The following is a 25,944-nucleotide window of genomic DNA, read 5'->3' as shown; positions in this document are numbered from 1 at the left end:
GGGTCACCTCCACACCACAATAAGGCATCAGAGGAGGACTTTTGAATAATAGAAAATAAAAAATGCTATGAAAATTGGAAGCATTGTAAAAAGAAAAAACCCGAGGTAGTATTAAACATTTGTGTTTTAACTGTAATTGGCATTATAATACTGTACTAGGAAAATTTCAAATTTATTGGGATCTTGTTGAGTTATTTTAAATTGCTGTTACATCACAATACCTCAATACAGGTGATCAGGGTGACAGAGGAGACAAAGGAACTATTGGTGTAGGCATTGACGGGCCTGATGGAGATCAAGGACCTCAAGGTATGCATCTTTATACAGGCTATATTACTTTATTGTCAGCATTCCAGTTTCCTGACAGCATATTTAAATAAAACATGTTTGAAATTTAGTTATTTATGAGGAAAATATTGTCCTTCAGCAATGCATAGGTAGAATTCTTGAAGGCAAAAATAAAATGATTCCTAGATTAAAATCTTAACTCCCCTGACCTTCCTCTTTACCATTTTGAAAAGTATGATAAAAATAAACAATTTCATTAAAGATTTTAATAACTATCTTAACACTATGAAACAATCGCCTAACAATATAAGTCCTTACCAAAGATCTTCCTTCTGTATCTAAGTGTAAATTCCTTCATACTTGGGAACCTCTCTACCCACCCTAGAATCTGATTGTCTAACATAAGAGTTGTCATTTAAATTTGAATGAGTAAACATGTTTTTTATCTACGGAGTTGTTGTAGCCAGTTCTGAATAAGACATAAGCAAGGTAAAGGGTAAACAGAGGTTCCACAGCAGGAATAAAATAACCACTTACTAAGCTATGTTTTAAAAAGAAAAGCTAAGTACTAGGGAACTGATAATGTAAGAGCTGTATCCAAACTCTACCTAACTTTTTCTCCTTGCAATCTTTCTTAAGGACCTCAAGGCGTTCCTGGAACTAGTAAAGATGGTCGAGATGGTGCCCATGGTGAACCTGGGTTTCCAGGTGACCCTGGCATTCCTGGTGCAATTGGTGCTCAGGGAACTCCAGGGATTTGTGATACCTCAGCCTGTCAAGGAGCAGTTATAGGAGGAGGAGGGGAAAAATCTGGCCCAAGAAGCTCATAAACATAACTTAAAGAAATGGACCAGTGACTGAATATTCGAGTAAACATTGAATTATGAAAAGACAAATTGTTGAACAGATAGACAGTATTCCCCTATTAATTTTAATGAGTTCAAAGTTGTACATGGTAATTCAGTTCAATGAAGCAATATGATGAAAGCATTTTCAATACCTTATATATATATGCCCTTCTTAAAAAAAAAAAGCTTAACCTATTTCCTTCAACACCTTTTAATGGCAACAGACTCCTCCTCCTACTTGCAGAAGGGCTCTATTCTTTTTAGTATCTTTTCTCCCTACACATAATTGTCTATTTGTGTACAAGAATTAAACTTGATTTCATACCTCAAGTTGCCACAAGCAATAAATCTAAAACACTTCTAAGGTGGTTTAACGTATGTAAATAAAATTTTCAGGGGAGAATTTTTGTATATTTCCATAAGATGACAAAGGATTTTCAGCAACATGTTCATACCAAACTTCACTTTTTCACAAATACTGTGCACATAGCCAAAGATTATGATGGAATCCCAGTTAAAAAAAAATAAAAAAAAAGCTCACTGCATCCAGTAATATTAAACTGGTGACACAGTATTATTAAAAATCAAAGGAAATTTTAAAAAATTTTGTGATGTCCTATACACACAAAGTTCTAGCCAGATTTACCTCTTTGACACTTATTTTTGTTGGAAAATAAATTGCTACAAATTTGTGAATATCTGTGATTTTACAGTATTTATTTTAGGTGACTTTGTATGTATTTTAAAGCCTGTTGGTGTCATCTGTTGTAATAAATAAAGCCACTCAAATCTGAAAGTATTTTAGTTCAAAACACTGTAGTTTATTATCACATAGAGCGATTACTCTCAATATGAAAATATTCTGTGCATATAAGTAATCCATTGTTTACAGTATACCATTTATGGGCAAAAGCAGCTTTAAGAGAAACTTTTGGAAAGCTTGTGGTAAAATAGTTTAAAACAGTACTGTATTTTGCAAGCAATGCAAACAAACAGTACTGTATGACTGAAAATATAATTCCAAGGGGGATAGACAATTGGCAAATTAACTCAAATACAGTATCGTTTCCAAACTACTTATAGTCAAGAACAATTTAACTTTGTTCCAATTGCTAAGTGGGCATATTTGAAATATAAATAAAAGCAATGTACCTTTTAATAAAGATGAACACAAATCAGATTGTTCAGATAGTTTTATAACATATCATGTTAGAAAAACATGATGGCTTTCGTTGATAATTGAAGAATTACTTACTAATTATTGTCAAGATGCTTTCTTGTATGCTGCTGGTCCCCCAAAGGTCTAAGAGGACACTGATGAACAAATATTTAATGTTCTAGTTTAATGTTGCCAGTAAGTCACTACTACTGGAATCCCAGTAACAAACGTTGTCAATATAAAATTAGACCATAAGATTAGAATTCCAGAATTGTAGAAAACAGATATGGATCATCCCTGGATAGCCATATATTTAGTAAAAATACTAAGTATTCAGTTCAAATTACTTGATCTCCATAGCGGGGCTATTCTGTAGATTTTCCTGCACTGGACATGTTACTAATGAGTCTGGTCTGGTCAGCTTTAGCCTTCTGCCCGTTTTACCACAAAATACACTTTCAAATTCCTAAAGTCAAGAAATGATAAATAAGTTAATATATTGAATTTATGCAAGTAGCATTCAGATATAAAACTACTGAGCTTCAAATTAATAACAGTATAAACACTTAGGCTGTTTACAAAAATATTATTTTAATATTAATATAAATTACACATGAAATTCTCTTAACAGTTTATTAAATAGTTTTTCAAATAAATGCTCACAAAAATGAGAAGTAAATTATAATTCTCAAACTATGGTTAGCTTTTAGTTCAAATCTTAGAATGAATAAAAAAAGTCATTTTAACTATTCAGAAAAAGTAATTTATATTTTTTTTAATTATAGGATTTTTAATTATATATTCCTTACTGGTTTTTAGGAAAAGTATCACATTACTACTTCACTATGCAATTACTATAATTACTTAATAACACTGGCAGTCAGGACTATAGTAGCAATGTTAAACACTGGTGCAAATTCTTAGGTAATACAATAAATGTAGATTATATGTACCACTGTTTTGTATTTTAGAAGGCATTTTTTATTTTTTAAATCCATCTTCTTTCAAAAAACTAGATACCAATTACCTTCCCATTCCCAAATATATTACATCTTTTACATATTTATTACATCTTTTAGTCCGAGTATGAATTCTTTTTATACTTTTCTCTGGATGTAAAGTGCCTCAGAAGCTTGCTGCAATTCAAGATGAGGCATATTATTTCACACTTCATCTCCTAAGACAAGTTACTAGAACTATGCTTCCATGTAAAATGTATTAAGAGTAGATCCACAACTACTTTTTCATTTAATGAAATTTCATTAATTTCATTTAATGAAATTTCATGCTTAATAAAGCATGCATCTTAAATGCTTTTTCTAGTGGTGATGAGTGGCAAATCTATGTATACTTGCACTATACTCACTCTATCCACCCGACCCCACCATGATGAAAAAAGTCATGCATTTTTACAATATAGGTTAGGGAGTGTAGGTCAGAGTAAAGCCAACAGATCTCATAAACCCCAACCAACTGAATAAACCAAGCATATAGCCATGGATATTTACTGATATTTTCCCCATTTAATTTCCCTTCTTCCTCTTTCACTAACAAGTGCAAGCTTATATGCACAAAAATACAATTAATAGAAGGTTTTTTTTTATAATTTAGTTTCATTCTGTAAGAAAGATGCCATGTGACCAAAGCTGATATTTACATTTTGTAATTATGAGACTCATGCCCATAACTAAAGTTGAATTCCAAGTAGGCAAAGAAGAACATTCATACTTATTACCTTATACTTATCAATACAAAGAACTGGCAAACAGATTAGCTATGGCTCATGTAGAACCCCACATTAATAAAGTATATTTGCCCTAGTGTACTAATGTTCACTATAAACCAAAATATCATAAAACACTCACTTGAAGTATAAACACACCTTTATTTTTACAATTATGTTTTTATTCTGATTAACTCTGTCAATTAAATGGCTCATATATTAGATGGGATTTCTTATTTAGACTGAACCTGATGATCAATGTCTGATATGACATTAAGGCAGTGTTCTTCATCCATGTGAACAGAGATAATACGTATCTATGCTTTAGTAGTATAAATGATATGTTATTTCATCAATGTAGTAAGTACTCCTTTCACTGATAACAAACTGAAACCTCTCCATGCTTCAATAGAGAATTTCATGTGTGGAAAATCATCACCTGGGGGTCCACCTTCTGGTGATGAGCCTCTACAAATTTAGCTGGTATGGTCCTCAGACAACACATACAGTCTGTCACCATGCCCATACATATCTATATAACAGAAAATGTAAATGTAGAATATTTATCCCTACTTTGATAATACCTTATTCCATATGTTGGAGACAGATATCTTTATCTGATTAAAGAAATTAAATTATAGAATTAATTGTTCTTTCCAGAATTATAGAGTTAGGCTGAAAGTATCATAAATATCCCATTATCATTCTTAGTTTCTAGCTTCTAAGTCTATTTAAAATTTCAACCTCAGTTGTTGGTAATACTTTGAATAATTATGCAAACTGGGTCAAATATGATCTTTGACCATATGACATTTCCTAGTCTTAATTCATGCAAATCCCTTTGAATTTCATGGGCGGGGGGCGGGTGGGATGAAATGGTTATTAAGGTTGTGACCAAAGAAACATGTATTTTTATTTATGTTTTAATTCCTAAAGAACCATCACTAACTGGCTAATCATATTTTGCTGGTCAAATTTAGGGATAATTTTACCTAGAAGCAAAAATATGAAGACTCCAACAGAAAGGCGGACAAAGAATATGAACAGTGTTCAGAAGAAATGCAAATGGCAAAAACCATATGAAAGACTGTTCCATTTCACTAATAAAAAGGGGGGAAAATGTACACTTAAGCCTCATACCTACCAAATTAGCAAAAATGATAAAAACCAGAAATAGGCAATGTTGGAGAGGTTTACTAATACACTACTGGTAGAGCTAAGAATTTGTCAAAATCTTTCTGTAAATTAATTTAGAATTTGTGAAAGTAAAATCACTAAATGGTTTAAACCTCTGACCAAGTGATTACCGTACTGAGCACACTCTAAGGAAGTTGATGACAGAAAAAGGTCCTATAATATAAAACAAAATATTCCTAACAGCACAATTTAGTAGCAAAAAACTGGAAGCAAAATGGTTGCCCATTAATTGGAAGCAGGTGCCTATACTGCAGCATATGAATGTAACGGAGTAAGAGTAAGAAACAAGTATGAGAAAGGTAAGTATGAGAAATATGGTAGGTGTTGTATAAAATGATGCAGTGAAAAACCAAGAGAACAATATATACAATGACTATAATAATGTAAATAACACTAAAAAGTACTTAATTTATGATGAATTATAATAAATAATCTGGGACAAACAAAACTGATAAGGAAATATTACTTCCTCTTCAGTGGAAAGGCAGGGACTACAGATAAATAATGTGGTATATGTTGTGAAATGCTATTGTTGTGTCAGCTGATTTTGAATGTTTTCTTTAAATAAGGAAAGATTCAGTGGAAAGAGAATAAAGAAATAACTAGTAAAAAAAAAAAGAGGCAAAAATAAAACTTTTTTTAAAAAAACAAGCTATGAAGCTACTAATGACCCAGTTCCTATTTCTATTAAAAGAAGGCAAGAATCCCATATCCATTATATAGGTATTAAGAATATCTGCTAGATTTGCAAGCTGAACACCAAAAAGTTTATTAAACCAATAAAAGATAAATTTCAAAAGTATTCAAAACTTCACTTAATTAAAAATAAACATAAATCAATACAATGTAAGAAAAGCCACATTATAAATTAACATAATACTTCATATAGACATAAATCTGACACAAATGATACACAATATGGTTAAGTGTGCCAACTATAAGACAAAAATCAGGAAATGGATGAACTGGTGTGATTCATGAGATTCGTGTATTAATATGGAAAACATAAAAGGAGTGTGAAGAAGAAACAAACTTGGTATCACCCCGAGTAAGCACTGTCCAAGAGAGGGATGCCCTATCTGTTGGTGGTTTCTCTGTAGCCTGGACAAGTACTGACCCTGGAGTAGGGGGATCTATCAGGCTTTACCATGATCCCGTTAGAAATATCTTTAATACTTTCAATTTCACATTTGCTAAATAAATGTCTAATTTTAGTTACCAAATCAAATTCCTATGTGAAAGTGGGGTGCATTGTCCAGTAGTGATTAGTAGATTAAACAAGTATTCCCTTCAATGTAAAATAATAAGTTTGTATTCTGTTTACAAATCACTATCCTATAGAGTTATGTTCTGCCAGGGCCCATCGTTCTTAGTATGACTGACAACCATATTCCCAGAGTAGCAGAAGCAAATAACCAAAATCTACAGCAAACATAACCATCCCAAAGCATAGCATGGTCAAAATAAAACCACCTCAGCAAAAATAACTTTAGTATGAAACATCAAGTCATTGACAAAACTGTCCAATACAAACTTTAGCATTCAAACATCGTTTTTGAGGATCCAAATTCAATTGTGAAATACCACCTACATAATAAATGCTACAGCTAAAGCACATATAATATGTACATTTGTGAGTCATACTTCATTGAAGCCTTTCCAGATTACTCTAAAAGAGATTACACTGATCTCTTCCCCCAGGAAGAATTTACTGTCTGTAACCACTTTGATATTTAGCAATTGATACTTAACAATTACCACCTTCTTTTGTTAATTTTTTTCTATGTATATTTAGGTTTCCAACTCTCTTAGGGCAATGACCCTAACTTATTTTTCTGGTATCATCCCCTGAGCACCTGGCTGTAGCTTACACATAATAGGCATGCAAATATTTGTAGTTTTTAATAACCAATTAACTCTGATAACATACTGTAAATTTGGAAAGCCAGTTTGATGTATTGTTGGCTAGCTACAATTCTCACTTCACTTTTAATAAATGTTAAGTAACATAATGTGTATCTATTTCCTGATACTATATCTAATATCCTGATGGCAATATTTTAGAAAATAATAAAGGACCCCAGTCTGAAAATAATTGGTAAAATAAAGAAGGCCAACCACTTTTAATTATTTGTGGGCTTTTAAAGTGAAATTCTGAAAATTTACTTTGGCCTAATTACTAACCTTCTTCAGAGAATCTCCATGTCTTTCCTGAATATATTTCAGGAATGCTGTAGTCCACTGTAAAGTTGTTGCCTTATCAGTCTCAGCATTGCAGAATGGAACTAGAAGATTCAATTCATCACAACAAATCCGAATTCTGCGCCTGTATTCAAAACCCAAAGTAGTCATGAAAGAAACTAAATAAAACTAGCCATCTAAAATGATGTTTCTTTTAAAAAAAATTTTATTATAAACTTAACACTCTTAACAAATACAAATCAAAGTCAAAACTATATACATTTTTCACTGAAAAAAACATAATTTTAAAACACAATAATGTATTTTTCTATATCCCCTTCTCAATCTGTTTGCATACTTAAAGTTGTTGTCTTTATTGTTTTTAGATGATATCAATGTGTATGTTGTTGTTCTTGTGTTGACCTTGCTTTGAGTCACTTCATATAAATCTTTCCACTTTCCTTTTATTCTTCAAATTTATTTATATGGCACAATAATGCTCAGCTGCATTAACACTGCATGTTTTACTCAGACATTCTCCATTTGTTGCATATATATGATTATAAATAAATCATCTACAAATACATTTTTGTATAGGCAGATTATTTTTTCTTTTAATGGCATCTTTAGGATATGTCCCAAGAATGAGAATGCAGAGGACCAGCTGTCTCCGAGATCACTTTTGTGGCTCTATATTTTGCCAAATTGCTCCTTCCAAAAAACTACACCGATCTACAGTTGCACCAACAATGTAGCACAGTGTCTGTTTCCCTATAACCTACCAACATTGCATTTTCAATTATTTTTGCCAGAGTGCCAGTTGTAAGTTAGTATTTTAAAATTGCATTAATTTGTATTTCTCCGATATTGGAGAAGTTAATGTGTTTTTTAATATTCTAAACTTCTAAACAATTTATAAACTATAGTTTTCCAAGACTGATATTTAAATTCTAGACTATTTCATCAGCACTCAGCAAACAAGAGGCACTTAATAAATGTTTGCTGGGTTGTGTTAGATTAATCCAAATAAAATTTGAAGAAAGTCAGAATTTATGGATTAATAAAGTACTTCCAAAATTGTCCATTCTTAGAGGTTAATTAAGGCTTTCATTTCAATGGGGTAATATATAATGGTACTAAGGTACTACACAGCAATCCAACTATGCTAAATGTAGACCTGACATATTAATTTATCTCTAAAAATTATTCCACATTAACAAACTTGGAGGAATGTGGGATATCCAGTCTATAGAAATATATTTATAGCATCACTTAGTAGAAGCAAAGTTTAATTTAACTTGCACTGTATCCCTAGACTACATTGTAGCATCCAAATTTTTGATTCATTAGTATCCAGAGTCTTAAGGATGCAGGTCCTGTGAAAAGGTATACAGTGTGGTCCCATTTGCCAATCTGCATATTCCTAACCACATCCATAAAGCAAGTGAGCAATTCACTAGATGCTAGAGGCACAACTGTGTAACTGAGGTTCAACTGGATACCCAGGTAGGAAAAGGTTTGGGGTTTTGTTTTTTAAAGTCTAGACCTGTGATTTCATCAGTGCATGGCACTCCCAGTGTGGAAATTCCCTCTACTGATGCAGGTGAACAACTTTTTTGCAACTTACAGTACAATAAAATTGCCTGGGGCATTGAGAGGTTAAGTGACTTGCCCACTGTCACACCAGCAGTATAGGTCAAAGGGAAGACTTGAAGCCAGGTCTTCCTGACTCCAAGGCCAGCCCTCTATCCACTATGACACACTGCCTCTCAAAGAATACATTTGTAATTATTTATATAAAACTCATAGTCTACTGAAGCCCTGAAGTGATTAATATATGCTTGTGCCCTATATGGCTTCATGATGTAATCAATGTGGGGACTTCCTCCACCAGTGCATATTGAAATGTCTCATTTTGAGTGACTCTTGTTTATATCCTTCTATAATTCCACCATGGAACCATGATTTGCACAAAACACCAGAGGTTTTCTTCTAGGTCTCAACTTCTTATGGTACCAGTGTTGTACATAAACCAACCAGATGGATAACTCACTCTAGCTACAAGACAATCCCACCTCCTTTTCCAAGCATATATTTTGTAGATGGTATTTTACTGTACTTCTTGAAGTCAAGTCATCACTGCTAATATGCACAGCCTACTTATACACCCACCATGAATCTCTCCAATGCCCTTTGGATCACCCACAAGTATTATTCTTCAGAGATTGAGGTATTCCATCATTCACAGTCACATAGCATCACCTGGAGAATACTGATACTAAAAAAATGGGTATGTGTATCAGGGAACAGCTTGGGATTGTGGAAAGCATTGTATATTTCCCAAATGCAGTTAAGTACATGCTCTTCCTTCTGTTCAGTTTTGGACCCAGAAAATTGTCCTTACTGTACCTTATCCAAGATATAAATAGTGACTAACTTAATGGGTTGACTATCTACCTACATGCTACAACCTGGGCAATATGTATTCTTTATCCATGTGGCTTATCCTACGTAGATTTCTTTGCCAATCTCTTTTGCAGCTGTAAATCTCATTATGGAAAGCCTGTAATATTCTGGGGCTTGGTGCAATCAGTTTAATATCATCCACAGGGATTCAATCTTCCTTTTGGAGTTTGTTCTGGACTTCCTCAATGACAGTAGTCAAAAACCTTTGGCAACTGCATTTTCCCTTGTTTTATGTTTCACTTGATAATCATTGTTTCAATGAAAAAAATTACCTCAGTGGTTACATCTATCAAGGAATTGCAATACATACATTGCTTACATAGAATTTAAAAATCTGTGTTTTGCTCTACCAAGTCAAATTATTTTTCTAATAAGATGCGATTGGATCTTGTATTCTCTACACTGTTCAATCAGTTGTATGAATGAAGAGGTAATATTCTAGAAAATGGTCTGTGAGTCTTCCTGTCCCCTTTTCAAACTTTTATCAAGGATACCCTTAACAGGTTTCATTCTCATAAAGGTTTCGTGGAAATAACAAAGTAGGAAAATGGGTCAGTCAGTAGCTGTTGATACTGTTGTCTTTTCTTGGTAATAGTACCATAAATGATTTTTTCCCATTCATTTGTTATCTTTCCCCATTTTATGAATCTTGAAAATTCTTCAGTTGCCTCCAAAATTGTGTTGCCTCAAGCAGATTTCTTCTGTGTATTCTTCAGCAGACCCAGCCACTCTTCCCAATGACAGTTTTTCAAGTGCCAGTTCTCACTCTTCATCAAGCACTGAGATGCAACGAGTTCAAATGTAATGGATTCTACTATAATTAGTGAAGAGTCTAGATCACAATAGAATGGCTGGTAAATCTGTTGCTTTTTAAAATTTCTTATCTTCCAGTTTCATCTATCAGTGCTATTGGGATGAACTGGTGCAACTGGGTCTTATGCACAGCTTTCTGGACTCATTTTCCCTTTTGCTACTTTTAACAGTTTTGTCAGACAATGTTATGAGTAACCTTTCCCATTCCTTGTATATAAATTCTAAAGCTAAGCTTGTACGGAAAATTCATGTTGCTTGAGGCTGCTGTGATTCTGCTTCGCTATGTCATCAAACGTGTTCACTAGATGAGGCAATTTTAGAACTTTAAAAAAATCAAACTTCTTAATATATTTATAGTGTTTGGCCTTTCTCTAGGAAATGGTGATAATCTTTATTTTTAGTCATTTGCCATTTTTCAGAGTCAAAAGCTTGTTTAAATAGGTTGGGTTTCAGTTGCTGTAACAACATATAGTGCTGTCTTAGCTTTATCCTTTTTTTCAGTTTGATGTTGATTTTGATCTTTGCTGTAATTGATGGTTCAACTCTAAAAAGAGCGCAAATTCAGAAATGACTCAGTCACTGCTATAAGATATAGGTCAATTTCATTTTCTGTGAAGTTCTTTGGTGTACTGCACCTCTTAAATCTTTCCCTATAGAAAGTATTCGTTGAAATATGGACTTAATGCTTTGGAATTATTTTTGAGACTCTAGACTTTCTTAATTCTAAACCATTTTTAGCAAAACATTTTGCAACCCTTCCCTGTGTCCACCTTCATAATGAAGTCACTGAGTATTGTGACATACCTGCATATCCATACACATATGTACATATATGCATATTTATATGTTTGTATACATATACATATATTGACTTAGTTTAGAAGTCTCTTGTCATGTTCTTTACTTCTTCATCCTTTGGAAAACTCTTATCCAATGCCTTATCAAAATTTGAGGATATTCTGAGTTCTCAAAGAGTGTATCAGTGAAGTACAAACTCTGGCAGATTCTACCAGGCTGGAAAAGTTTCAAATATGATCCTATGGCAGATCGCTTCTACTGTCAAAGGACCAGCTTAGCTAAGGAGATGAAAGGCTGGCCACCAGCTGACTGACCATTAGGTCATTAATTCTTTGGCCATGACAAGCCATTAAACAAAGAAAAAGCAAAATGATCCTCAGTCCTAGGCAGCCTCGTCCCAATTTCACAGTGTAAGTGTGGCCAAGTGATAGAAAAGGGAGTACAGGGCAAAGAATCACATGATTTTCATGACATCTACAAACATTAACTTAACTACTGGTATCATAAGGACAAGATCTTTGTCCATCAAGTGAACTGACATAGGACTGCAGGAATTAAACACATCCATACTGTCATTCTAAATGTAACAAAACCAGAAGTAGAAGCTAAATGAAATTATAGCTCACAGCTCTTCCTAAAGAGGCAAATGGAATTGGAGACAGCTTCATTGCATACTCATAGGCAAGAAACATGTCATGAGACACTTGGTATGCTTGTGAAAGCAAAAGTACAATGACTACCATGAAAATAATTATAGCTTATATGCACCTGATATAGATCTCCTTTATAACGGAACTAACTTGCTTTAAGTAAGCATTAGAACAAGAAGATTCAACTTTGAATTAGTGATTTTCATAATCTATATATTTATATAGAGATGACAATGTGATGGAGTGGAGAGTAGACTTGAAATCAGGGTTCAAATCCCACCGCCAACACTTATTGGCTGTGTAAACCTAAGTAAGTCACAACCTTTTCGAGTATCAGTTTCCTCATCAGTAAAATAATGATGATAATAATTGCAGTACCATCTCACAATATTGTCATGCAGCTCAAATGAGATAATGTATTATAAGTCCTTTGTAAACCTTTAAGTGCTATCTGTAGGTAGCAACTGTTATACCTTCAAATATTAAACAAGATAGTACTTGAAGAATCTGTGATTTCGTCAGTGTGGCTACTGCCTCCACCAATGCAGACTATAATCTCTCTAACAATCAATCAGTCAAAAAACATTTATTAAGGCCCTTCTATATGACAGGCACTATGCTAGGCACTGGGGATACAAAGACAAAAAAGAAACAGTATCTGCCCCCAAGGAGCTTACATTCTACCAACAGACAGAACATGTATATATTTCTTTTTTTTTTTTTAATGCAATTTATTTATTTAACATATTTGGTTTTCAGCATTGATTTTCACAACAGTTTGGATTACAAATTTTCTCCCCATTTCTGCCCTCCCCCCCCACTCCAAGATGGCGTATATTCTGGTTGCCCTGTTCCCCAGTCAGCCCTCCCCTCTATCACCCCCCTCCCCTCTCATCCCCTTTTCCCTTCCTTTCTTGTAGGGCAAGATAAATTTCTACGCCCCATTGCCTGTGTATCTTATTTTTTAGTTGCATACAAAAAGTTTTTTTGTTTTTGAACATCTGATTTTAAAACTTTGAGTTCCAAATTCCCTTCCCTCTTCCCTTCCCACCCACCCTCCCTAAGAAGTTGAGCAATTCAACCTAGGCCACACATGTATTATTATGTATAACCCTTCCACAATGTTCATGTTGTGAAAGGCTAACTACATTTTGCTCCTTCCCAACCCATCCTGCTTTATTGAATTTTCTTCCTTGACCCTGTCCCCTTTCCAAAGTGTTTGTTTTGATTACCTCCACCCCCATCTGCCCTCCACTCCATCATCCCCCTGCCTTTTATTTTTTTTTTTTATCTTCCTCCCTCTTCTTTCCTGTGGGGTAAGATACCCAACTGAGTATGTATGGTATTCCCCCTCAGGCCAAATCTGATGAGAGCAAGGTTCACTCATTCCCCCCTCACCTGCCCACTCCCCTCCTCTCCTAGAACTGCTTCCTCTTGCCACCTTTATGGGAGATAATCCACCCCATTCTATCTCTCCCTATCTCCCTCTCTCAGTAAGTTACTCTCTCATCCCTTAATTTCATTTTATTTCTTTTAGCTATCTTCCCTTCATCCTCAACTCACCCTGTGTCTGCTCTCTCTCTTTTACATATATATATATATACACATACATACACATACATACATATACACATAGCATGTATATATTTCTAAGTACATACAAGATAAATACAAGACTTGAAAGAAGTGAGCACTAGCAGTTGGAGAGATCAGGATAGCTTCATGTAGAAGGTAGTATTTGAGTTGAGCTTTGAAGGAATCAAGTGATTTTAAGAAGCAAAGAAGAGAATGCATTCCAGGCATAGGGACAATCAGTACAAAGGTACTGCAGATTTAATATCATATGTGGAGAGTAAAAAGGCCATTTTGACTGGACCATTTGGGAAGGAGGATTAATGTATATTAAGGCTGGAAAAGTTAAGTTGGGGCAAAGCCATGAAGCATTTTAAATACTGGAGGAGTTCACATGTTATCTTAAAGGCAACAGAGAGCCAATGAAATTTATTCCATAGAAGAATGAGATGGGTACATCTATACTTTGGCGTCTCTTTGGCCGATGTACTGAAGAGTGGAAAGATTTGAGGCAGGTGCCGAAGGATGTTGCAAGAGTACAGGCAAAAGGTAATGAGGGTATGAACTAGAGTGGTAGCTATAGACATGAATAAAGAGATGGATGTAAGAGATGTAAAGACAGAAGCATCAACTTAATTTATATGTGGGGTGAGAGAGTAAGAAGTCTAGAAAGTATAATTCCAATGTTTTGAATCTGGATGACTAAAAAGATGGTGGCACATTTGACATAAACAAGGAATTTCAGAAGATAGATAAGTTTTGGGACAGTTTGAGTTTGAAATGCTCAATAAGCAATTGGAGACACAGGACTGGAACTCAAGAAAGGGTGGGAGTGGATTTACAATTCTGTAGGACACCTACATAAAAAGAATATTTAAAGCCAGGACTGCTAATGGGGTTACCAAGTGAGAGAAAACAGAGTCTAGGACAAATACTTGGGGTACTGAACCAGCAAAGAAGACTGAGAAGATGAAATTAAGGGGTAACCACTAGGGGTGGAGCCAAGATGGCGGCTGGAAAGCAGGGACTAGCATGAGCTCCCTGCCAAGTCCCTCCAAAAACCTATAAAAAATGGCTCTGAATCAATTCTAGAACCGCAGAACCCACAAAATAGCAGAGGGAAGCAGGGCTCCAGCCCAGGACAGCCTGGATGGTTGCTGGGAGAGGTCTTTTGCACACAGAGCTGGGAGTGGAGCAGAGCCCAGCGTGAGCCGCGTGGTCCAACCAGACCAGGAGCTGGGCTGATCGTGCCCTAGCGCCCTGAATCAGTGAGCTGTGGTAGTTCCCAGACTTCTCGACCCACAAACACCAAACACAACAGAGAAGAACTGCAGAACCCACAAAATAGTGAAGGGAAGCAGGGCTCTAGCCCAGGACAGCCTGGATCTCTGGGTAAGGTCTATCCCTCATGAAGCTGGGAGTGGAGCGGAGCAGAGCCCAGCATGGGCGGCGCAGACCAACCAGACCAGGAGCCGGGCGGAGTGTGCCCTAGCGCCCTGAATCAGTGAGCTGCAGCAGTTACCAGACTTTTCAACATGCAAACACCAAAGATAACAGAGAAGGTTAGTGGGAAAAGCTGCTGGGGACAGAGTGAAAGAAGGAGTTCATGGTTCGGTCACCGCCCAGGGGGCAGCAGAGGTGGGGCAGCTACAGAAGTACAGCTGCAGTTGCTTCGGGCCCCAGGCCCACCTGGTGGGAGGAATTAAGTGGCAGATCAGAGCAGGAGTGAAGAGCCTGCTGAAGATCTAAGTCCAGTCTGGGTTGGGGGTTCTTGGGGAAAGAGGAGTGCTGGTGTGGCAGAGCTGGCGCATCCCCCCAAGCTTGGAACATAGAACTCTTCACTCTACAAGTAGTCATACCCCACTGAAAAATTCAAGGGTCATGTAAGTTGTCTGGGAACATGGCCAGGCAGTGAAAACACACCCAGATTCAGTCTCAGTCTTTGGAATCTTTCTTTAGTGACAAAGAAGACCAAAACATACAGCGAAAAGAAGTCAACAAAGTCAAAGAGCCTACAACAAAAGCCTCCAAGAAAAACATGAACTGGTCTCAGGCCGTGGAAGAGCTCAAAAAGGATTTGGAAAAGCAAGTTAGAGAAGTAGAGGAAAAATTGGGAAGAGAAATGAGAAGGATGCGAGAAAACCATGAAAAACAAGTCAATGACTTGCTAAAGGAGACCCAAAAAAATACTGAAAAATATACCAAAGAAAACAACACCTTAAAAAATAGACTAACTCAAATGGCAAAAGAGCTCCAAAAAGCCAATGAGGAGAAGAATGCCTTGAAAGGCAGAATTAGCCAAACGGAAAAGGAGGTCCAAAAGACCACTGAAGAAAATATTACCTTAAAAATTAGACTGGAACAAGTGGAAGCTAGTGACTTTATGAGAAATCAAGATAGTATAAAACAGAACCAAAGGAATGAAAAAATGGAAGACAATGTGAAATATCTCATTGGAAAAACCACTGACCTGGAAAATAGATCCAGGAGAGATAATTTAAAAATTATTGGACTACCTGAAAGCCATGATCAAAAAAAGAGCCTAGATATCATCTTTCAAGAAATTATCAAGGAGAACTGCCCTGATATTCTAGAGCCACAGGGCAAAATAGAAATCGAAAGAATCCACCGATCGCCTCCTCAAATAGATCCCAAAAAGAAAACTCCTAGGAATATTGTTGCCAAATTCCAGAGCTCCCAGGTCAAGGAGAAAATACTGCAAGCAGCCAGAAAGAAACAATTTGAGTATTGTGGAAACACAATCAGAATAACCCAAGATCTAGCAGCTTCTACATTAAGAGATCGAAGGGCTTGGAATACGATATTCCGGAGGTCAATGGAGCTAGGATTAAAACCTAGAATCACCTACCCAGCAAAACTGAGTATCATGCTCCAAGGCAAAATATTGCCTTTCAATAAATTACAGGACTTTCAAGCTTTCTCAGTGAAAAAACCAGAGGTGAATAGAAAATTTGACTTTCAAACACTATAATCAAGAGAAGCATGAAAAGGTAATCAAGAAAAAGAACAAGAAAAAGAAATTGCAAGAGACTTACTAAAGTTGAACTGTATTGTTTACATTCCTACATGGAAAGATGATGTATATGATTCATGAGACCTCAGTATTAGGGTAGCTGAAGGGAATATGCCTATATATATATATATATATATATACACACACACATACATATACATATATGTGTGTGTGTGTGTTTATGTATATATGTGTATATGTGAGTGTGTATGTATGTGTGTGTGTGTGTGTATACATATATATATATACACAGAGACAGAGAGAGAGAGAGAGAGCAGACACAGGGTGAGTTGAAGATGAAGGGAAGATATCTAAAAGAAATAAAATCAAATTAAGGGACGAGAGAGGAATATATTGAGAGAGGGAGATAGGGAGAGATAGAATGGGGTAAATTATCTCACATAAAAGTGGAAAGAAAAAGCAGTTCTGTAGGAAGAGAAGAAAAGGCAGGTGATGGGGAATGAGTGAATCTTGCTCTCATCAGATTTGACCTGAGGAGGGAATACCATACACACTCAGTTGGGTATCTTACCCCACAGGAAAGAAGGAGGAAGAAGATAAAAAAAGGGGGGATGATAGAAGGGAGGGCATATGGGGGTGGAGGTAATCAAAAACAAACACTTTCAAAAAGGGTCAGGGTCAAGGGAGAAAATTCAATAAAGGGGGATAGGTTAGGAAGAAGCAAAATATAGTTAGTCTTTCACAACATGAGTATTGTGGAAGGGTTATACATAATGATACACATGTGGCCTATGTTGAATTGCTTGACTTCTTAGAGAGGGTGGGTGGAAAGGGAAGAAGGGAGAGAATTTGGAACTCAAAGTTTTAAAAACAGATGTTCAAAAACAAAATAAAGTTTTTGCATGCAACTAGAAAATATGATACACAGGCAATGGGGCGTAGAAGTTTATCTTGCCCTACAAGAGAGGAAGGGAAAAGGGGATGGGAGGGGAGTGGGGTGACAAGGGAGGGCTTACTGGGGAACAGGGCAACCAGAATATACGCCATCTTGGAGTTGGGGGGAGGGTAGAAATGGGGAGAAAATTTGTAATTCAAACTCTTGTGAAAATCAATGCTGAAAACTAAATATATTAAATAAAAAAAATTTTTAAAAAAAGATCAAATTATGGTAAGTGGGAGGCAACAGTGTCATGGGAAGTCTATGAGTTGCTATGAGTCAAAAAGCTCTTAATAAGCTCTTATCATGTACCAGGTATTGCGCCAGGTGCTGGGTATACAAAGACAAAATTAAACAGTCCTTGCCCTAAGGAACTTACATTCTGTAGGGGAAGACAGCATGTACATATAAAAATATATACAATAAATGCACACAATATGTACAAAGTTAAGTCAGGAGTTGGGGGAGGGGACTGGCAGTTGGGGGTAGGGGAAGTAGATCAGGAAAAGCCTAATGAAGAACGTGGCATATGCAGGGAGCTATGGTTAAAAAATTAATCATCCAGCAGTCACTTGGTGATGAGTTTCTCCAGACATGCTCAGACAAGAAATGGTCATCAGAACCCGACCCAAAGTCTTTCAAGTTCTGAAAGATTTGCCAGAGCTTGTGTGAAGGACTTGTATAGCCTTTGAGAACTCAGAGCCACTGCCATTTTAGAATGGTGCATTGGAATCAAACTTCAGTCAAGCATATAAGTACAATTTTAAAAATCAATTAAAATGGCCAACTCTCGATTATGGGAGGAAAAGAGTCATGAGGAAGATGAAAGAGATTAGGAATATGAGTAATACAAATGGGTTATTTAAAATAATCTATGAATTTACTTTACCAATACTCCAGCCATTAGTTTCAACCTTATTCCTTACCATTTTACCAGAATTACTATTAAATAACAAAATATTATTGCCTACCCTTTAGTTAAGGGCCTAATAAACAGAAAATAGTTAAAAAGGTCTTTGATTATGAGAAACCAATGGTTTTAAAATTTGTGAACAAAACCTACTAAATCATATTACTTACCTTCTATCTCTTTCCATTCGATTGTGCCTCTCCCTGCGCTGAGAGCGTCCACCCTGTTGCCCACTTTGTGTCTGGTCACCTAGACTTGATTGTGTGGATTCTGTAGACTGCCAAGCACCTTGTGAAGTTGTGGTACTCTGGCTTTCTCCTACATTTTGAATTTCTCCAAGAGCTCTTCTTTCTACATTTGTGTCCAACTGACGCATTCGACTGCGATTTCTTTTATTTATTGCTTGTTTACATAACGCTTCTTCTTTGCAAAACAAGAAAAAAAGTAGTACTTTAATTTTTTATTCTCCTTTTAAATGAATTCCTAATACATTAATCCTTGATTTTTTGCATTATTAGATTCTGTATTAAGTACAAAATAGAAAAATTAATATTTTGTAGTTTGAATATAACTTAATGCGAAACTAATAAATTAACTTAAAAGTTAACTACTGTACTTCTGTAGTAAAGATGCTACTCCTTTTTAGCAATGAAATCTGTTGGCTGCCTAGCATTAAATCTGAAGTCTATTTTATAATGCTATATTTGGAATGTCTCTCTATTAACAATGAAATACCTTTGTATTTCACTCTCTATTTTTAAAAGAATCTTTAGGTACTTATACATAAGCTGGAATTGTTTACATTTTCTAGTATTCAGAGTAAATAAAAATTGAAGAACCAAAGACTAATAAACATAATTGCTTTCTCCAAAAAAAGAAAAACATCTTCTCTTCCTTTTATTAAAGCACAGTATAATATTACTACAATTGTTATTCTTACTGCAACTTTTAGAAAAGAAAACAAAAACCTAACGGGCATGAGATATAATACTTTCTTACCCTAAAGGAGATCTTACTACAAACTAAATAGAAACACAGAGGTTGAATTTGTACTTATTCTTTAGAAACCAGTGAAATCTCATTATAATAAATTCCATAGAATTATTTCCCTCCTACTATAATAAGCTCAGCCTTTCAGTGGTTCTTATTCGATATAGAACAAGAGGTGGCATGGCAAACACCTTTATCCTATTCCTTTCCCAAAAATCTCTAGAAATTTTGTTTTATTGGGTGGTTTTTAAAGTTTAAGCTCCACCTTTCCCTTTCCCACCGCCCCACATGATGAAAAATGTTTGAAGTGTCAAGGGTTGAAGAATAGGACTGACCCTGAACAAAACTTCAAAATAGGCCAAATTTGCCTTCATATCACCTTATGTCCCTTTCTGAGCTTTTTCCCACCATGGTTCTTAAGTGTTCCATGTCTGCATGTCCAAACTCTGGCATCAGGCTTATATCTATACCAAGCTATAAAATTTCTTTAACTTATCCCCAATAACAACTCCCTTTCTCTTAGTATGAATCTCAATTTATTAGAAAGGAAGCATTCTGATTAACCCAATTCACACTAAGATTTGATAACCACTTAAACATCTCATAAGATGAAACATAAATGAATCTCTAAGTGGTAGACTTTCATGCCCTGTAGCAAAATGAAGCAAAGAATTTCAGGGTTATAATTTTAGATGATAAGTCCCCGTCAAAAGGGCTTCTTTACTAGTACAAATGCTGCAAAAGAAGAGCTGCACGGAATTCAGCTATAACTCAGTAGCTCTTAACTATAATTCAAAGAATATTTACTCATACTTTCACTGTACAAAATCCAATTACTCTATGAGAGAGGAAAGTTTTTGGTTCTACTGAATTATTTGTCATAGAAAAATCTGTTGGAAATAGATCCCCAAACCATTGTTAAAGGTCAATCACTTAGGATTTGGAAAAAAGCTTTTTTATACTAAGTACCTCATTGCAATATCTGCTCTAGTGACAATTTACCTACAGAGGATTTCAGACTCCTCAATTAGAGATGGAGAGAAAACTAAAAAGGAAGAACTATAATGTGCTTTAAGCAACTTGAAGATAAAAACTATTACTACAAAAAATCAATACCTATTTACAAAATTCACTATTAAAAAGAAAAAAAAACCCACAAGTCAGTACACTGCTACAGTAGGTAAGCACAATTCAAATGTTCAAGCTTGAGAAGGAATGCTCAAAATATTAAATATGATCACTTTAGGGATATGGGGCCAGTAAGGATAGGAATCACTGATAAAATTCTAAAAAGGTTTCCCCATAATGGGAAATTGTTGTGTGACAAAACTGACGTCTAATATAATTTTTTACAATGTCTACTGCATAGCCTAGCCAAAGAAAGAGATTCTGTTATCTTATGTCATATATCTTACCTCCTACTTTAATCCAAACCTGCTCAGGTAAAGGCTTGTTTCTACTGCCTAAAGTCTGTTTAGTAGATTCAATTTCTTGCTGGTAACAGAAAGAAAATGCTCTGGGTAACCCAATATCTTGATGTTTGGCAGCTTCAAGTATAGAACATGAGTTACTAGAACTCTGGAATATAATGAAGGAATAGCAATATAATTAATTTTATTATCTATTGATATCTATTGATATTGCATCTTAATCTCCTCTCTGCTGCCACAAGTAAAACGTACTTTAACATGAAGTAAATACTAACAACAGCATTTATGGATATACAACTTTGAGACTTTAAATTTGCAAACTAAATATTGTGGAGTCTAAAATATTCCCCAAATACCTTTATTAAAAAGTCATTTATCAGATCCAATGAAAAGACTACAATCCATGAGACCTAATTAAGACAATGATTAATAAAGTCTATCAAATGTACCTTCACAAAAATCCTATTCTAATGCCTTATTCTGGCATAGATGTGACCCTCGGTACTTAAAGAGTATGAGTGGAACACAAGCTCTGGCAGTTTCTACCAAGCTGGAAAGGCTTGGAACATGATCCTAGCAATAGAGTGTCCGCTGTCCAAGGACCAGCCCAGTTAAATATGGAAAGGCTCATCACTAGTAGGTTGGCTACCTTAGGTGCATTCTTTGGCCATGGCAACCCATCAAAAGTTATTACTTCAGAGCTTCACTAATCATTTTCCCTACCTGTGTTTGTGAAAGATTAGAATTCCCAGCAGTAGAACAGGCATTTGCAGTAAATAATGGGTATGTAAATTGCAAAGCAGTAGTAGCAGCAGCAGTTTTATTTTTCACTAATGTGGTACATTTGTTTTGCTGCTGATGAAGAGGAACATTCATTAGTTCGGACGGATGTCGGATAAGGGTTACCAAACTGCCAAAACAAAAAGGACAACCCAGAAAAAAAACAAATCAAGAATATGCAACTGATACTCTTCCAGACATATTTTAGCCACTGACTGACAGATCACATTTGATTTTCTAAATACAGGTCAAATAGTTACTGTTACTGACCTTAGTTAGCTCAGTGACTGCCCTCACTCCCATTACTCTCCACTAAAAGGGGCACGGCATTCTAATTTCTTATTTTAATGGTTTTAATTATTCTTCGCTTCTGAGCCAGTGCAAACAACTCAAGGCATATCTGTTACCTTCATTTGCTCTACTTCTTCACCCAAACCACTGATGAAGGGCTGAAGTGAACAAGGTCAGGTTTAAGTGAGAATGGGCAATGACAAGTCTAGAGAACCGCTACTGACCACAAATCCTGCCTCAGCAGGTAGGCTGCTCATCTTAAGTACTATTAGAAATAGTAACTTGCATATAATGGATGCTTAACAAATGTTTAACTGAATTTGTTGAACACAAGAAATAAATTGGCCAATTTCAACTTAATGGATTTTGGATTATTTTAATCTGTGATTTCAAAAGTCTGGAAAACTTCCTCCACTGATACAAATCAGCAGTTTATAGTCTTAGGCTTTTGCCTAGGATAGAGTTTAAGTGACTTGCCCACATCATCACTCTGCACCTATTTGAAATAGGTATCTCATTCATATATATAATATGCATATTATATATACACACACATATGACATACACATGTATTATATACACATGTGCATGTATATATATACATATGCAATGAGGAGTACTTTCATTGTTCATTTAAACTTAATTCTGTATAATAAGTTCCTCAATATTGTTTGAATAGGTCTATATGGCTATTTTTGCAAAAGTAAAATGAATGAGAATTGAGGCAATTATTTAGGTAAGGAGAAAGGCTCATCAAAGCAGTAACTCTAGTGACATATCCAAATTTCAGGCAAAGAATTTTTTGCCAAGACCACCTGGTTAATAACCTCAATCATTTGTTTCCCTTTCTGTATAGCCACAGACTAAAGGTTCAAACTACAAATGATACAATGTTTTATGTAATCTTACAATTTTTTAAAAAGTACTAAAAGCTGAATATACAAAACATTTTATTTTACTATCACAATAACACAAAACTACCTCTTTTGATTGTACCTTTAACAGAATTATCTAGCTAAAATTAAGTAAAACATCGCTTTGAAGCTGTTAGGACAAATTTTTATTAAGTTGTTAAAAGTGTGTATGTCTAAAAACAAAGTAGATACCTACTGATTAAAGAATGACTATACATTTATGGTACATGAATGTAATGGTCTATTAAGAAACTCTAATATTAAATGGTGAATATGAAGAATTCTGAGTAGGGGAACTCGATGAACTAATACAGAGTGAAGTAAGCAAAACTAGAAAGTGCAAAACAGTGACAACTAATTTAGTGCTGTGTGAATATAATGACCAAAGTCGCCCTGACAAGGCTGAGAAAATTAATACTCCTCCTCTCTTTGCAGAGGTGAGAGACTGTGTGTAATTTGCATGTACCGTTACAAATGATTACTGTGTTGGTTTTTCTAAACTACTTTTTTCTCCCCTCTTATTCAATTTTTTGTTACAAGGGCTGGCTCACTGAAGGAGAGTAGGGAAGAAATGTATTTGGAAATGAAGGTGATGCAAAAACAGACAATAGTAACAAAAGAAAGATTTTTAAAAATTAAGTGTATACATACTCATACATTTATATGAGGCTTCAGTGGTGAACTGGAAAGAACATGGGACTGGGAGTGAGAAAGCTTAGGTTTAAATTACAACTCTGTCACTTCCTAGGCCTGTGAACCCAGGTAAGTCATCTCAGTTCTTTGTCTTTTTCTTCATCTATAAAATGGGGACAATAATACTTGTAGGAAACACCTCACAGGAATGTCCAAGGATTGAGTGAGAGTAAAGCATTTTGCAAAACTTAAAAATATTATATAAATCTATTATTATAACTATCAGTGTGAACCTGGGCAAGTCACTTCACCTCTCTCCTCAGTTTCTGCATCACTTAATTTTATTTAAATAAACAGGGAGAATTTCCCATCCCCTACAGGTATGGGAAAAGAAATTTTAAAATGGAGATAATAACATTTGCACTCTCTACCTCACAGAATTTAAGGAAGACACTCTGTAAGCTGTAATGCATAATGTAAGGTAAGTGATTTTAAAATGTTATGGTATAATCACTTAAGCATGTTATTTTTAGTTGTTCCTGACATTTTTGTACTCAAAATTCGTGAAAATGTTTTGAAGCAATTTTAAAAAATCTATGAAATTAAAAAAAGAAAGATCTGAAACACACTTGTTAAGAGTAACTCCAGATTCCTGAGGCTCTTGGCACCTGGGAATTTCTGTCTGGATACTGTTGAATCTGTCTTCCAGCCGAACTCGGACTGCAGATTTAGATCTAGTTTCTGGCACGGGAGCCAGATTTTCAACAGCTATATTTTCTTTATTTGGTCCACCAACATTTTCTCCATGTTTAACTCTTACCACACTGTGGCCAGTGACCTCTACAGAGCTACTGTTGGGTGTTTTCTCTACCTGGTTGGCAACTGTCACAGGTAAATTGGATTCACTGAGCAGCATCATTCTCAGCTCTTGGAAATCAATGTGTCCCAGACACTGGTTTGAGCCCACAAAGCTGCCATCAGAAGTCAGGCCTGACTGGCAGATGACTGGATACACTGACTGGCTCCCCGTGCTGCTGGAAGAGTAGCTGGGCTGGCTGGTGCTGCTGGAAGATTGGTACTGTGCCTGGCTCGAAGGATTGCTCGTGGAGAAGAAGGCCGAATTTAGCCGGGTTTCCAGTTCCCCTTCGTTGGCTTGGGCCTCCATGTGGGAGTAGAGGATGTGCTGCAGTTGGGTGTACTCGATCTCCGTCATCTCCACCAGGTTGAGGTCTGTGGTGGTGAAGCTCAGGCCCTGCTCCCCGAACGAAGTGTCATTGGAAGCGCCCTCGGCCGCGGGGGCGGGGTCGGAAGCAGCCGCGCCGCCTACTGCAGCAGCCGAGGCCGAAGCAGCAGCAGCCTGAGGGGTGGACGCGTGGGGCTCTCGGGGGGCCGGACCGGACATGACTTCCAAACAAAGAGCTGACCTGGGGGTTGCGGGGCTTCCACCCGGTCACCTTCTGCAGAGGACGACAGCAGCCCCGGCAGGGGATGAACTTCACCCCGCGATTGGAGGCGGGGAGAGGGGCGGGGCTCGTCCCAAACCCCCGCCCCCCCAGCTGACACGGGCGCCCCGTCCCCGCCCCCTGGTTTGGTCACCTGGACGTCCCCCAACCACAAAGCGTGGCGGCGGCGGCAAGAGGGGCGGCGGCAGCAGCAGCAACGGGAGCGAGGGGGTGGGGGGGAGGAGCCTGCGCGGGGCGGCCCGGGAGGCCCCGTTCCCCGCGTCGGGACCCACCAGGAAGAGGAGAAGGCCAGGGAGGGGGAGGGAAGGTAGAGGGAAGGAGGGAGGGAGGGAGGAGCACCGGCTCGCGCCTGGGGGGAGAAAGAAAACGAGGGAGGGAGGGAGGGAGGGACGGCGCGCACCAGAAACCCCGGGACGGCGCCGCCGAGCCGCGCGCGGGAAACCCACTGAGACGAGCAGAAGCTCCCGTTGGGGGAGGGAAAACCGCTCACCCTTCGCAGAGCTCAGCACGCGTGCGCATGCCCATTCTGCCCCGCCCCCTCAGCCAACGGTAGCCCCTCCCCCTCGACCCCGTTACCCGCCGCCTGACTGGCCCAGGGGGCGGGGCTAACCTAGCTTCTTCCATTCCCCGCCCACCCCGGAGTGACCAACTGCCTGACCCACCAGCCCGTGACGACGACCGTTTCAGGGGACAGAAAAACGAAGGGGGTGGGGGACAGGGGTTTATGACTGGAGAAATTGGAAGAAGTATTGAAAAGCCGAAGAGGGGGCCCGGGGTAAGGGGCGGGGATAAATAGGGAATGTGCTAGCCCCGGATAGGGGCCGTGCGCGCGCGGTTCTGAGTGCGCACGTGCGTTCCCCGCTCAAAGGTCAGCGCAGTGGGAGTCGGGAGGGAGCAGGGGCTCGC

At 37.1% G+C, this 25,944-nt stretch overlaps 2 protein-coding genes across 3 annotated transcripts in view; one reads left to right on the top strand and one right to left on the bottom strand.

Moving 5' to 3' along the window:
• The window catches only part of COL9A3 (collagen type IX alpha 3 chain), a 57,014-nt gene extending 55,896 nt beyond the window's left edge, over nucleotides 1–1,118 (top strand). Inside the window, exons 32-33 of the mRNA XM_036749892.1 lie at nucleotides 232–309; nucleotides 928–1,118. Coding sequence (XP_036605787.1) covers nucleotides 232–309; nucleotides 928–1,118 — 269 coding nt within the window. The remainder of the gene's footprint in view (nucleotides 1–231; nucleotides 310–927) is intronic.
• Nucleotides 1,119–1,939: 821 nt separating this feature from the next.
• Nucleotides 1,940–25,456, bottom strand: TCFL5 (transcription factor like 5). 2 transcript variants are annotated; one of them, XM_036748258.1, is made up of 6 exons: nucleotides 24,205–25,456; nucleotides 21,681–21,867; nucleotides 20,943–21,105; nucleotides 18,708–18,960; nucleotides 7,400–7,541; nucleotides 1,940–2,761 (listed from the first exon to the last, which is right to left on the bottom strand). In XM_036748258.1, the coding sequence occupies exons 1-6, from the start codon at nucleotides 24,975–24,977 to the stop codon at nucleotides 2,639–2,641; spliced, it is 1,641 nt and encodes a 546-aa protein (XP_036604153.1). In that variant the 5' UTR covers nucleotides 24,978–25,456; the 3' UTR covers nucleotides 1,940–2,638. The 2 variants fall into 2 exon arrangements, with proteins under 2 accessions (XP_036604153.1, XP_036604154.1); XM_036748259.1 differs by having other exon boundaries at nucleotides 1,941–2,761; nucleotides 18,708–18,957; nucleotides 24,205–25,252.
• Nucleotides 25,457–25,944: the final 488 nt, after the last annotated feature.

The sequence above is a fragment of the Trichosurus vulpecula genome, chromosome 3, assembly GCF_011100635.1.
Source record: "Trichosurus vulpecula isolate mTriVul1 chromosome 3, mTriVul1.pri, whole genome shotgun sequence".
Classification (NCBI taxonomy): domain Eukaryota; kingdom Metazoa; phylum Chordata; class Mammalia; order Diprotodontia; family Phalangeridae; genus Trichosurus; species Trichosurus vulpecula.
This window is presented reverse-complemented; position numbering and strand designations above follow the sequence as displayed.